The sequence below is a fragment of the Egretta garzetta genome, unplaced genomic scaffold (genome assembly GCF_000687185.1).
Source record: "Egretta garzetta isolate BGI_Z169 unplaced genomic scaffold, ASM68718v1 scaffold135, whole genome shotgun sequence".
NCBI classification, from domain to species: Eukaryota; Metazoa; Chordata; class Aves; order Pelecaniformes; family Ardeidae; genus Egretta; species Egretta garzetta.
This window is the reverse complement of record NW_009259594.1, coordinates 712,557-725,909: the sequence shown is the minus strand read 5'-3', so window position 1 is coordinate 725,909 and position 13,353 is coordinate 712,557. Positions and strand designations below refer to the sequence as shown.

The 13,353-nt window shown below is 50.9% G+C and overlaps 1 protein-coding gene across 3 annotated transcripts in view; it reads left to right on the top strand.

Moving 5' to 3' along the window:
- The window catches only part of SUFU (SUFU negative regulator of hedgehog signaling), an 89,932-nt gene extending 80,303 nt beyond the window's left edge, over positions 1 to 9,629 (top strand). For 2 of the 3 annotated variants that reach the window (XM_009638075.2, XM_035893628.1), the window contains exons 11-12: positions 2,304 to 2,372; positions 5,519 to 9,629. In XM_009638075.2, coding sequence (XP_009636370.1) covers positions 2,304 to 2,372; positions 5,519 to 5,608 — 159 coding nt within the window. In that variant the 3' untranslated portion in view covers positions 5,609 to 9,629. The remainder of the gene's footprint in view (positions 1 to 2,303; positions 2,373 to 5,518) is intronic. The other variant, XR_004841909.1, reaches the window with a different exon arrangement.
- The last annotated feature ends 3,724 nt before the right edge of the window (positions 9,630 to 13,353 follow it).

Genomic DNA, 13,353 nt, shown 5'->3' with positions numbered 1-13,353 from the left:
CCTGTCTTGTTTTCCTCCAGCCTTAGAGCAGCTGGCTGCCTTGCGCACGTGGTTCCCATTTCTCTCCTGCCTCTGGCACCTTGGGGAGTGCCCAGGGGTCTTGTGTTGGAGCTGCTTTTGGCTGAGAATTACCATGGATGTCTGGAGGGAAGAGCGCATCCTAACCTCTGGCATTTTTGCTCATCCGTGGATGGCTGAATATTCATTTCCTCCTTGCCTGATTGCTGTGAATACCAATTCCTCCTCCTTTTTCCGGCTGCTCTGTAGATTTTGATGTCTGCCAAATTGTTTTCATTCCCTCACCCCATTGCAGGCTGCACCTCCGCAGAAACCGATCTACTCCATGCGGAGCCCCAGCTCCCCACCCAGCTCTTCCTTCTGAGCTGAGCGATCGGGTTGCCCTCCTGCCTCCAACATGGACAGACAGCTTCCTCCTCCTGCAACAGTCAACAAACAAGTGTCTCCAGTTCAACAGGCAGAATAGTTGCAGGCTCCTGCAAGGAGACTGCAGTAGTTTGCGGTGGTACTGCGTGTTTCAGTGCAATGTTTCTCAGCTTGCCAGTCTGCGGATTGGTGCCAGGTTGCAGAGCCTGTCCAAAGCAGCAAGCTCCTGGCTCCTAGCTGAAGCAGGGTTTTTTCAGGCTCATGGTATGATCAGAAAGGCCTGATGATGGAGGTGTCTGCATCCATGCTGAGCAGCTCGGTCATAAACCCTGGCCTGGAGCCTGCTGCAGGTTGAAGCTAAGCGAAGAGGGGAATGTGGTGGAGAGGGAAGGTTGCAGTTCCCTCTTCCCCTGGGAAATATGTGTGCAATGGCAGCAGGGTGGCAAGGTTGCAGGGGAGAGAACTGCAGACACCTGGTAGCTCTCGGATCTGGATTTGCTGTTTTCAGATCTCTTCTCTTGCCAACCAAAGGAAGAAAGGGAGCCCAGTCTTCCCTTTCTCTTTCTGTCCAGTAGAAAGGTTGGACACTGCTTGTGTGTTACCAAAATGGAGTCCAGAGGCTTCCACTTGCCAAACAGCCCATGGCATCCTGGCAGTCACTTGCTCCCCACTGATGTTACTGGCACCAAGGAGCTGATAGGCATGGGAGGTGGCTGCCTGCATGGAGGTGGGAGAACCTGGCTGCCCCTCTTCCAGACGTGAGCTGAAGGGGACAGTGGAGAGCAGTGGGGCTGGGCACTTAGCTCTGTCAGTGTTTGGTGCTGGAGCAGTCCCTTCTCTGGGAGTGAGCACGGAGCTCATGGTTGGGGAGAACAGGGAAGGGGAAGGGTGAGAAAGGGGGCATGGGGATGATGGTTGCTTCAGGATGGAAAGCAATGCCTGAGACAGAGGAAAGGGTGGAGCAAAGGAAGGAAAGGAGGAGCAGGGGGGAAGAAACAAACCTGTAGGCTGAAATGGGAATAAGGGATGTTTGCCTGGTCCCGCACTGCCGTCTCTGCTCCTGTGCCAAGCCAGCTGGCCTGCCTGGAGCTCTGGCCTTTATGACTGTTGTTAGGAGAGCCAGGACATGTTTGCTTTTGGCTATCACGTGCTTTTTTAAAGAGGGTGGGAGTTCCTCCCCTTGAATTCCCGGGGCTGGTTTCCCCTCAGTGTCTCTGGTCTGTGTAACTTGGGGGGCTCATGGAGTCATGAGGTCATGGCCCTCAGCTGGGAATTTTGACCCATTGGCAGCTGCTTTCCTGGGCTGCTTCATGCTTGCCAGCCTGGCCCTGAGATGAGCCAAAAGCTTTCCCAGCACAGGCATGCAGGATGGGCACGTGCGATACAACATGGAGGTGCCTAGCGCGGGCACCTCTGGGAGCACCTTCCGTACCCAGCGTCTGGTTCTTCTGAACGAAGCTCTGCATTCGGGTCAGAGCCCTCCCTGTGCCCAGGGCACCAGCTCTGTACGGGTCTCAGGCTCTCCCTGCACTGCTGTTTCCTGATTAAACCGTGAGCTTAACTTCAATGGATCAGATGAAAGTGGCTCTGTCTCCCACTGTCTCTCCCCCAGTTGTTATCTTGACCCCTTTTCCTCCTTCCCCACTCTGTCTGTCTAAAGCCGAGCCTCTAATTTTAGACTGAGGAAGATAATTGAGGGTCAAAAAAGATTGCTGTATAATTTTAACATTTTTTTGCAGTGGTTGGGGTGGGAGGCAGAGTTAGGAGCTCCTTGCCCTCAAACCTTTGTGTTGCGGGAAAGAAGGACGTGGGGGAAGGATGAGCTGGTACAGTCTGCTCTCTGCAGAAGGCATTCTGTGTCTTGGCAATTAGCTAAAATTGGGAGTGTAAAGGCATAAACTACTGTATTTCCTTTGCAGATACTATTGACTGAAGAGTTTGTAGAGAGAATGCTGGAAGATTTAGAAGATCTGAATTCTCCAGAGGAAGTAAGGCTGCGTCATTCCCATATCTCCCATGCACCATCCCAGAGAGCTGAGCCCGTCCTGCAGCTTGCCTTTGATCCTTCCCTCAGCTCACAGGCTGCAGCCCTGCCCCATAGTCTTGAGGCCTTGCTAAACCTTCACATCTGCTGTGAACTAAGGCACTGAGAGAAGGGATTGCAAGAAATACAGGGCAGGGATGAGTTTTAAGGGAGACTCTGCATTTCCTTTCCTCCAGCATCTTTCCCAATGTGGTACTTGAGTGCCCCAAATCAAAGTGGTGTAGCCCCTGGGCCAGGTGGTGGGGTTTCCTCCCAGCACATCACCTTCCCCGCTTTCAGAAAGGCTGAAAGCAGCAGCAGCACATTTACTGCTGAACAATCTGTTGTAGGAGCATCCCGCTTTGGGTTTGGGGAGCAGAGGGGGGCTTTTTCACATCTGCTACTTGGCCTTCACCTGCTGCTCCTGTACGGCGTGCAGAGGAACATCACCAGCCTGGAAGCGTTATAGCAGCAGCCAGGGGAGCTTTATAAAGCTTTGCTGTGTGGTGCTAAACTTCCCCCTGCCATGTGATCTCTTCCTGGGGAACATTTAACACCCTGTCTCCCATGCATGCCATATAAATATTCTGCTTGACTTCAAAGAGCAGTGGCAGAAATGACATGTAATATTTTTAATCCCATTTTTTACAGCTCCCTGCAGACTCTAAAGAAACTTTCCTTGGCTTGTAGAACAGCCCTCCCATCCCTCACCCTGCTCCCCTCCCCCCAGGAAAATCTCAGGGCTCTAATTGTTTAATCCAGAGTTGATTTAATGCCAGGGTGTTCTTCACTGTGTGAGTGAGGGGAGCACGCTGCTGGCTGTGCAGTGACTTTCAGGCCAGCTTTTATCCCGTTAAACCTAATCCAAAGCTCATTTTTGCTAGTGACATGGAAGCCCAGGAGCACTGTGGTTTGAAGGCCCTTTAGTTAAGGCTTTGGACGACTCATGTTCCTTCGCTCTCTGCTGAGAGGCAGAGGCAGTGGGCATGGCAGCTCCTGGCACAGCGAACGGGCACTCAGTTCCGAGTTACTGTGACTTGGCTAAATGAAAAAGTGAAAAACAAACAAATGCAAAGGATGACTTCTCCAAGAGGATTGCTTTGGAACCACTCCTGTTTATAAAAAGGAAAATACTTGAGATGAAATGTGATCTTTCAGCATCCAGATTCCTCCAAGGATTTGTAACTTGCAGGATCCCAGTTAGGGCCAACTGAAGGCGTTCCTCAGCAGCTCTGGCTGTTGCTGATGATATTCATGTGGTGATACGAAGCACTGCAAGGAGACTCTTTCCTTTGCCTCATAAAGAGCCACCTGTGTTAAGTGAGATTAAGTAAAATTATCTGTCTGAGTTTCTTTAGCATGTTTTTCACATACCCTAGACATTGAACTCAGAAGAATCCCCTGGGCAGTGTACAGCCACTAGATTATATGGTGCAAGATATATGCAGAGCTTCAGTTTAAAAAAAACAACCATAAGTGGGACTTGGACTGTTTATGTTTCCTAGAGGAGAAGGAGTAGGAGTTTACGGTAGCCACTATCCTGAACGATCCTCCTGCTGTGCCCCCAGATCATGGCTCAGACCCTGAGCCGCCAGCCTGGCATACTAAGGTCAATGGGTACCAACTGCAGGTTACCCTCGTACACAGCTGCAAAGGGAGCAAATTCATGTCAGAGCCGCCCTTGCTGTGATGTAGCAGGCAGCTGGAGGGGATCTCCTTTAGCAGGAACCTTCCACTAAGCGTGTGTTAATGTCCTTCAGAAATGGGGCACTTACGGGAAGAAAGACAAGTAATTGGATAAAGGTGGATGATTTGCAGGTCACTGTCCCCTTGCACCAACTCTCTCATTCACGTAGCCCCTCCAAAGCTTGTGGTGCTGCTGGCCTTGGTCTGAGGACTCTCCTAGGACAGGACCGCTGTATCTGTAACCGTTCTGAATTGTTATGGGGGGGTGTGGGATCCCGGTGAGATTTCTCCCTGGGAGTCCCATCGGGTGTCAGGCGGTGCTACATGGTGGGTGCGGCAGAGCTTTAAAAACAAAATCATCCTGCAAACTGGCTTCCAGCACTGTCCCCCATGGGTGTTAGGCCCTCAGTCTGGGCGCTGGGCTTGGGTGAAATGCTTGTCCAGATCTGGTTGCCATCCAGCTGTGGGGCAGATCAGTAGCCTAAGAGATGCCACCCCCACCCCCTGAGCTGTTTTGGAGAGATCTGTGTGAATTCGTGGGCCCTGGTCAAAGGTGGTTGTGAGAAGGGTTGGCGGTAAGGCCCCTTGGGCCTCTGTCCCCACACAGTCATGATTGGGATCAGAGATGTTGGGGTGACTTCCCAGCCGAAGGCGGAGTGCCCTGGAGCCACGTCAGGACAGGACCAGTGCACTTGCCTTGTTTGGGAAACATTGGCCAGAGACGGTGCTGTATAAACCAGACTGGGGCAAAAAAAATCTCTGTTCCCTGTGCTTCAATGTTTGCAAAACAGCCTGAGCAGCCGAGTGCCTGTGTGAATACAAGGCATTGTACAGGCGCTCTGCGAAGCCTTTGCACCAGAGGTGGGTAGGGCTGGAGCAGAAATGCTGTTCAGGCATGCTGGCTCTCCCCAGCTGGGGTGGCACAGTTTGCCTTCCCAAAGGTGACAGCCATTCGCAAGGTTGTCACCCGACAGAGCCATGCTAGGTCACTTACATCCCACCCTGTAGGAGCAAGGGTTTGAAAGCTGCCATAAGTCTCCCTTTAAAGTAAACGGGGGCTCTGGGGGCTGGGCTGGGTGAAAAGAAAGGGACATGGTCAGGTAGGAGGGGAGATACTTGTGCTGCGAATTTTCAGAGAGGACAGGGAGGGGAAATGGTGATGGGGGCAGCAACCCTTCAGAATCCATCTGATGAAATAAACAGTGCTTGGGCTGAAATCTCAGAACTTTACTTTGGCAGCTGAGGCACAGGACACATTATCTAATGTCCACTGCTGTCCAAAACATACTAATGGGGAAATGTTTTCTTAGTGGCCTCTTGTTTTAAAAACTAATAACATGGGGCTGCCTGCCTTTGCAAGGATTTTGGGTTTTCTGTGCAGGTTGCAGTGATATACATTAACTGGTTCTCTTTACTGTCTTACAGTTTAAACTTCCAAAGGAGTACAGCTGGCCTGAAAAGAAACTGAAAGTTTCCATCTTGCCAGATGCCGTGTTCGACAACCCGCTGCATTAGAGCTGAATTACACCCTTCTAACAACTGGGAGAGCCAAGTTACTGTCCATTACCCAGTGACTCACAGGATAATTAATGCAGTAAAAACTCTGCCTGCAAATAAAAGAGTTTGCTGCACAACCACTGCAAACAGAAGAGGAGCTACTCAGCACCAGCCCAGACCGAACTGAGCCCTTTCCTTTATCCTTCCCAAGGCTGAGCTCTCTGGGAACAGCCTGCGTATGTGTGAGTGCGAGTGAGATATATTTAACTATGAAAATTAGTAGTAAGAATCCTTTCTCTCTCCTAGCTACAGAACTCCCCTCTGCCTTAGCCCAGGGTGTAGACGCTCTGCACGCCTGTATTTACACATGCGTTTCTGCCAGGTGTGAGCCTATAATCCATGGATTAAATGTTCTTTACGTGACTCTGGAGTCCTTTTGTTAGCCAAACTTTTACTGACTGCAGAACTGTTCTTCCATGTGCTATTTTTTTTTTTCTTTTCAGAAACGGAATGGTATTTCCCCTGTTTAAAGGAGGCCAAAAGCTCACATGCTTGAAGCTGAACAGATTTAAAGATGAACTTTCTAGTTCAGTCAAGAAAAACAAACCCAGATCCTCCCTGCCCTCAAATTAGGCATGTTTTAAGTGTTGGTCTTGGTGCTATTAGCTATGGTATCGCTGCAAACAGAGGCAACTTTATTCTTGCGCATCCTGTCCTTGTGCCTGAACCCCAGGGAAGGTCACAACCTCTGGTTTTGCACAAGCAGGAGGAAGAAAGCTACCGGGGCGGGGGAGATCTCCTGTTTACAGTGTGTTTATCTTTAAAGAGATACTGTCGAATATTTTTTCCTCGCTATTGTACAGAATTTGAGAAGCTAGAAAGAACCATTTGTTCACAGGGACAACTTCAGCAGCTCTGCAGGATCCAGAGGGCTGCTTGAAAGCATATGAAATGGAGATCTCCGCTGCCCTGGCGCAGCAGAGAGGAGGCTCAGCCTCGATAAAGCCAGCTATTCTCCCTGTTCCAGCAGGGTTGTGCCCTAGTGCAGCTCCATTTTCCCCTCAGGCCTCGCTGTGGTGGCTCTTCTTGTCGCTGACGTCCCTCCTTTCAGATAGATTTGAACTGTAAAGCATCAAAATCAGTTTGAAAAGACCCTCTCTCTAGCTCCCTGCGGCTTCCTCCTTGGAGCAAACGTGGGGTGCAGAGGAGACGGGTCTCTGTAGGGTCAGGTTGTGTCTCTGCATGGAGATGCTGGCCCCTGTGGATGTGCTGCAGCAAACCTCCGCAGGCTTTACCCCCTGCTGCTGTTGCAGGTTGTTTCTGATGCGTATTCCCCAGCCTTCCTCTGCCCATTGTCTTTTGGTGACAACTCTTCACTCCTTGTCAGGGGAGGCACAGCTTTCCTTCCACCCCTTTCTGCCTACAAGCTAACTTGGTTGATTTATGCGCAATTGCTGTGTGATCGTAATACAAGTATAACAAAAGCTTTTAACACTTAACTCCCCTGATCAAACAGCAAAGTCCAGGAGGCCTCACAGTACCCCAGGGTTGGTTTTCTGTTTGTTTTCTGATTTAATTTCTTCCTGGCACAGTCAGCTTTGATGTTTTTTGCATATATTTGAGGCTGGTTAATGTTGGTCAAGAAGCAGAGCTAGGAGCCACAAAGCTTTCCTTGAACTTGCTACAGAATTCCTCTGTGGCCTCAGGCAAGTCACTCAATGTCTCTGTGTGCAGAGAGGGTGATTATTGACTAGAGGGCTGTAGGACCTACCGAAGCATGCCAGGGTTTGCAGGGGAGGGCGTGCTTTGTGTACAAAGTAGTGTTTGTATTATTATAATTGTTGTTATATTATAATTTAAGGCAGGCCAAATGCAGGGTCCAACACTGCTCGGCAGAACCTTCCTTTCTGCAAAGCTACGAAAGCAATTTACATGTAAATGAGTTTGTCATTTTGTCTGAACTCAGAGGATCATCTTAAAATCCTGCTGTGAAAGAACAAACTTTCAGATAGCTGCATGTGCCAGCCAGAGTGATTTCTGTGCGGTGGCAGCCTACATTCATCCGTGGGATCTCTTGGCCAGTTTTCATTGTCCTGGTTAGCACTAAGCGTCCTTTCTGCACCGTAGATGTGTATGCAGGGGACAGCGTGGGCGAGAAAACGGCATGAGAACGTATCAGTCCAGCTTCAAAACTGACGTGCCCAAGCGTCCCACCGCAAGATGATGAACAAACGGCCAACCGTGGCAGTCAGGAAGAAGGCAGGGGCAGGGACTACAGTTTTGTCCCAAAGCCATCTGCCAACAGTAGCCCATGGACTGCTCTTGTACGAGCTTGCTGGGGGTGCCTGCAGCAGAGCTGGCCCATTGCCACAATGCTGGCTGCTCTTCCTTGTTTCCAGATGCTAGCTTTCATTAAAAGGAGCTTAAAATCCACATCTTAGCGGAGAAGGGACATTTGGAAGGTCAATTGTTGCTGTTCCTGCAGAGATCAGCACGGGGCAGAGAGAAGTCCATCAGACCCTCTCTGGGCTCTGACACACATCTGGAAAGCTTAGGACCTCCTGCCCTATGAACTCCTTGAGCCTTCGCAGCAGGGATGCGGTGCTGTACGCAGGGAAAGCACCTCCTCCACGCTGGCTTGTGCTCCAGTTCTGCCTTTCTTATGTGTATGTTTTCCTCACCATATTTACTCTCATCAGACGCTCTGGGTTGGGTTTTCATTGACTTCAGAGGGAGCACGCTGAATGCATTTGAAAATCCACCCAGTATCCTTGTGTGTGTGTGTATTTTTGTTCCATGTCATGTATTTATATATAGTTCTGTGTATTTGAGTTATGAACAGGTGGCATGCCAGAAATCTCTATTTCTGAGACACTTTCTCACAGATCTTTGCTGGTAGCCAGATAACAATTGAGGGGAAGGAAATGAAATCTTCCTATTTAGTTAAGGGGTAAAATATTAGACAAATAACTGCTAAAATAGAAATGCCTTGTCTTGTTGTTAGACCAAGTATACGAGAGAAACTGGTGAAAATCAGCCCTTAAGCTCCAAGGTCGCGTCGCTGCCTCTCAGCAGTTATCTAAGAAAGTTGCGTGTTCCTCAGTATTGTGAAGAGCTGTGCACACCCCCCCTGACCTCCCCTCCCCTGATTCACATCAAGTTTGCAGCCGTGCCAAAGGCTTACTCATTGGCAAGTAGATGAGATCTCGAGTTTGGATATTTTCATCTTGGGGAAAGAGGACATGCCTGCGTGTGAAGGAAATGGAAAAGAAACCTTTGTATTTTAGGGAGCAAGCAGTTTGAAAAAGGGAAACGCATCAGTGTTAATAAACGCCGTGGTATTTTTCTAGCCCAAACCTGCTGAGACGGTTGGCCCACTGGTGCTGATTTTCTCTAGATTGTGTAGAAGGTCTGAAGGAGGATTGTATGAAACCAAAACCTGTGAGGCTTGTGTCAGCTAAAGATAGCGATCTGGGTGGAAATGAATGCCGTTTAGAAGCAGCGAGTACAGGTTTTCTCCCTCTCGGAGAAATCTTGCGATGCAGGTTGATAGGGATATTTCCAAAGATGAAGAGCCTTATGGCACACACACAACGCCTTGAAAATCCAACATGTGACAGCAATTCTGAAACAAGAGAAGTCCCAAAAGCCAGGACTGCTCTCCCTCTCAACTCGTGATTAAAAACAGGAGAAGGAATGTATAGTTTCAATATTAAAATATGTGGGATACGATTCGAGCAGAGCAGTCTTGTAGCTGGTGTGACCTACAGTGATATTTTCAGTGGCTTAGATAGGTGGTGCCTGCTGTGTGTAATGTCTTTGAGGATGGTGATATATTGGTTTTACTGTACATAGATTTGCCAACAGTGATTTGAAATGATATGCTGAAGCTCTTCACTTCAAATAATTCAGTTGCTTTTGGATGGCTTTTGAAATGACACCATCGGGTCATCAAATGGTCTTTGAAGAAGTGGGGGTTGTGGTGTTTTTCATCTGCGACCAGTAGAAATATTTAGGGGGTGTAGCTTAAAAAAAAAAACACAGTTGAAAGCAATGCTTGGCTTGGAGGGGACAGATTGCAGGGGAGAGATTGTGTGCTGGGGGAGCAGCTTAGCAGCCTCCCTCCGGCACCCCCGGCTCGGGCAGCGCAGTCCGTATGCATCTCAGGCACCACAGGGGAGCTACCATGGGTGCAGGGAAGCTGGAAACCAAAGTGAGAATCATCAAGGCCTCGGCACGGCATGGGGTCCCTGCAGGCAAGTCCTCATTTCCATGCCGGGACCCACCGAGCTCCTGCACGGGTGCAAGCAGCCGGCCCCGCACATCCCGCTGCGTGTTCACGGGTCCCTGCAGGCAAGTCCTCATTTCCATGCCGAGACCCACCAAGCTCCTGCATGGGTGCAAGCACATCCCGCTGCATGTTCATGCTCTGGCCTGTACCCAGCGCTGGTGGTAGGGACTGCAAATGGCTGCCTTAGCTGCACCTGAGGGTGCGTCAGAGGTGGGAAGTGGCAATGTGGCTGCTTCAGTCTTATTTGTTATATTAATCAGTGTGGGGTGAGGAGTGGAGCTCATGCTCCAGTGCCCCTCATGAGAACCTCTAGGCTGGTCATTGAGTGAGCTTTATTGCTCACCCCATCGTCGGTTCCCTTCGTCAAATGTGCCCCCAGCTCCTCACAAAAACCCTTCTCAGATGCTTCACTGGAAAAAGTTTGGCTGACTGCATGCTTCGCAAGGATGCTGGGTTAGGCGACAGGTCAGCATGGGATCGTGGCTGCTGGGCTGTTGATCTGTCCTGAGGATTACGCCCTCCTCCAGGGCAAGGCAGCATCGTGTCAGGTGGAGAGAAGAGAGCCGCAGATCTTCAGGCCAGAGGAAACCCTTACACCCATGTGTCCGATTTTCCCCTAGCCCAGGGCATGGCCTTGCACCCTGCAGCTCCACTGTATGGAGTCTTGGGCTTCAGCCCCTGTGCTATCATGGCCAGGTGAGGAGGGGGCCCAGCACCACGAGAGCCCTTCCACCTTCCAGGGACTTGATCCTCTGTGTAACCGCCCTCCATGTAGAGTATTATCTTGTGCCTTAATTCTCCCTGTGAGTGAAGCTGCAAGGGCAGATGATTTGTCGAGCAACCAGGAATCCCTTTCTCCGCATCTGTCCCTATCGATAAATGCCAGACCACGCAGCAGCCAAACTGTATCCAAAACAATCTCAAAATGCACGTTTGCCAGTGGGGTTCACCTCCCAGGATTTTAAAGCTGGATTTAGGTCTCTGGGACCGTGGCAGTTTTTAATGAGTCTGTAGCAGCCTACTATTTTTGTAACATTTTTTTCTGTTGTGTAGTGTCTGCTTGTTCTCTTTAAAAAAAAAAAAACCCTTGTGTTCGACATGAGTCCAAAATTTCAAATGGAGAATAAGCCCAAGGTTGCAAATGTGTTTTAGAACCAGCCCCACGTCGACCTGTCTCTCTCAGGCAGTGAATCTGTTGTGTATCGTGCTTCACCACCTCTTCATTTCCACCATGATTCTGTTTCCCCTAAAATCGCTGACAAACCATAAAATCATCATAAGCGGCACATCAGTTCAGAAGTATCATTTCTAGTCTGCCGTGAAGGTAGCCCCTTCCCTTTCCCTCGCTGAGAGACCACAGCATCGTTTACCGTTTGGCTTCTAGGGCCCCGGTAGCAGGAGAGGAACATCAGCCCAGAAAGGGCTGCACGTGGCAGACGTGGCTGGCCGGTGCCTGGCTGTTTTTAAACTGTCCTGATGCTATGTCTCCGTTAAAAAGAGGAAGAGAGAGAGAGAAAAAAAAAAAACCCAACCTCGAAAAGCCGGAGGAAAATTTCCTGCCGATTGTTGTGTTTTGCAAACACTGGTCTTTTCTCTCGCCCTCTCCCTCCGTTCCCAGCGAGGCTGGAGATGAAAATGGCTCCTTTGTTCCTTTCCCTGGGGCCCAACTGCAGCGAAAGTGCGGCTCCGGAAACCCTCCGCTGCACAAGCGGCGAGGGTGGGAGGGACCGAGCTGTCGCCGTGTGCGGTAGGTCCTACATAAACACGGCTTGTGTTGACAATGCCGCGGGCAGGATGGGCGCAGAAGGACTTTGCGGTGCCGGTGATGAAGCTCCTGCGCCGTTCCTCCTGCAGCAGCAAGCGGGCTGGGAAGCCCGTGGGGGGCAGAGGAAGGGGAGGCGGGGTGCGAGTGGCCGTGTCGTCCTGGCAGTGACTGATCATGGGCTGGGGGGCTCCGGGCATCTTTTGTTCTCCGATTTTGGCTTTCCCCAAAGCAGCAATTTGCAGCCCGGTGGAAGCAGACGGCCTCCCGCTGGGGGCTTGCACCAATGACCTGGCCCCCGCCCCGGGATGCTCCTTGCACCCATCCAGCCCCAGGATGCTCCTTGCACCCATCCAGCCCCAGAGTCCCAGTGCTCCGCGTTTGGCCCCAGTCACATTCCAAACCCAGGTTTAGTCATTCAAAACCCTTCTCTCATCCAGCCCAGGTTGGAGATGCCGGCTTTTCCCTTTTCTTAAAGGGATGGAGGTTTTGCTGCTCCCTGGGGACACTACTTGTTTTGTATGCTGGACGATTTCTGAAAAAACCTAGAGCAAAGGCAGCTTCCCAGGGCGGGGGACACGTGGGGTGATCGGGACCACAGCGAACCCTGGCCGCTGGGGCTGCCCTCGCAGCCCGGAGGTGAACCTTTCCGTAGTGCAGCTGTGTGCGTGTGCGAGAGTGTGCGGTCTGCGTGCGCAGGGTCGCCTCGAGCGAGGAGCCCGAGGACGCTGCCGACGGGGCTGGACGGAGCCCGCCTTTCTGCAGCAGGTGTGTCAGTACCTTGTAGATGGCCTTGCTTCCCCCTCCCCTCCTCCCTCTTTTTTTTTTTTTTTTTTTTTTTTATAAAAGACAAAAAACAGATGGAAAGCTAAACTAGCAGAGGTTTTTAAATATTTTATATTAGTTTCTAATGTAAATTCTTACATTGTTACTGCAGTGCTGGGTGTGTTTCACCTGCACGTGACTTTTTGTAATATTTTTGTGAATCACTAAACGTTTTTTTCCTCCCGTGTATTCTAAGTGCATTAAACGTATTTGCAGAATTGTCGGTGTCCTTCTCTGCGGCTGCCTCGGCAGCCCCTTCTCCTCCGCCGTTCCTCATCGGCACCTTCTCCCCCCCTGGCCCCGGGGGAGCAGGGTCTCTCGCCCAGACCTCCTGAGCGCAAGCATGGGAGAGAGAAAGGGATCTTCCTTTTCCCAAAACCCCTCAGCAAAACAGCTGATCCTAGGCCTTACCCGGTGCAGGATCCTCCACGAGCATCCCGTGAGCATCTGCTAGCAAAACCCCTTGAGGCCGGGGCAGCGGAGCACCCATGCCATTTGGACGAGCCAGGATGGGGGAGAGCTCACACGTGGGTCTGAGGATGCAGCCGGTTGGCCGAGGGATGGCAACCTCGTCCGCCGGCGCGGGAATGAGGGAGCCGGGGTGAGTGCCGGGTCAGGTTCGCGCTCCCGTCCTCTGCCAAGCACCTCTTGGCTTCGGCGGGATTTGTGGGGGTGTGGATGTGCGTGTGGAGACCGAGTATGTCAGAGAAGAGACACAGCAGACACTTACGAAAAAATATTACTGAGCTAACGTTGCAATGATTTCCCAGTAACGCAGAACGATTTTGCAGTAATCATTTTACACTCCTCGGTAATAAATTCCTTTAAGGTCAGAACGAGGAAGGGTGGAATATCGGGGGGGGGGGGGGGGGGGGGGTCGTCGCC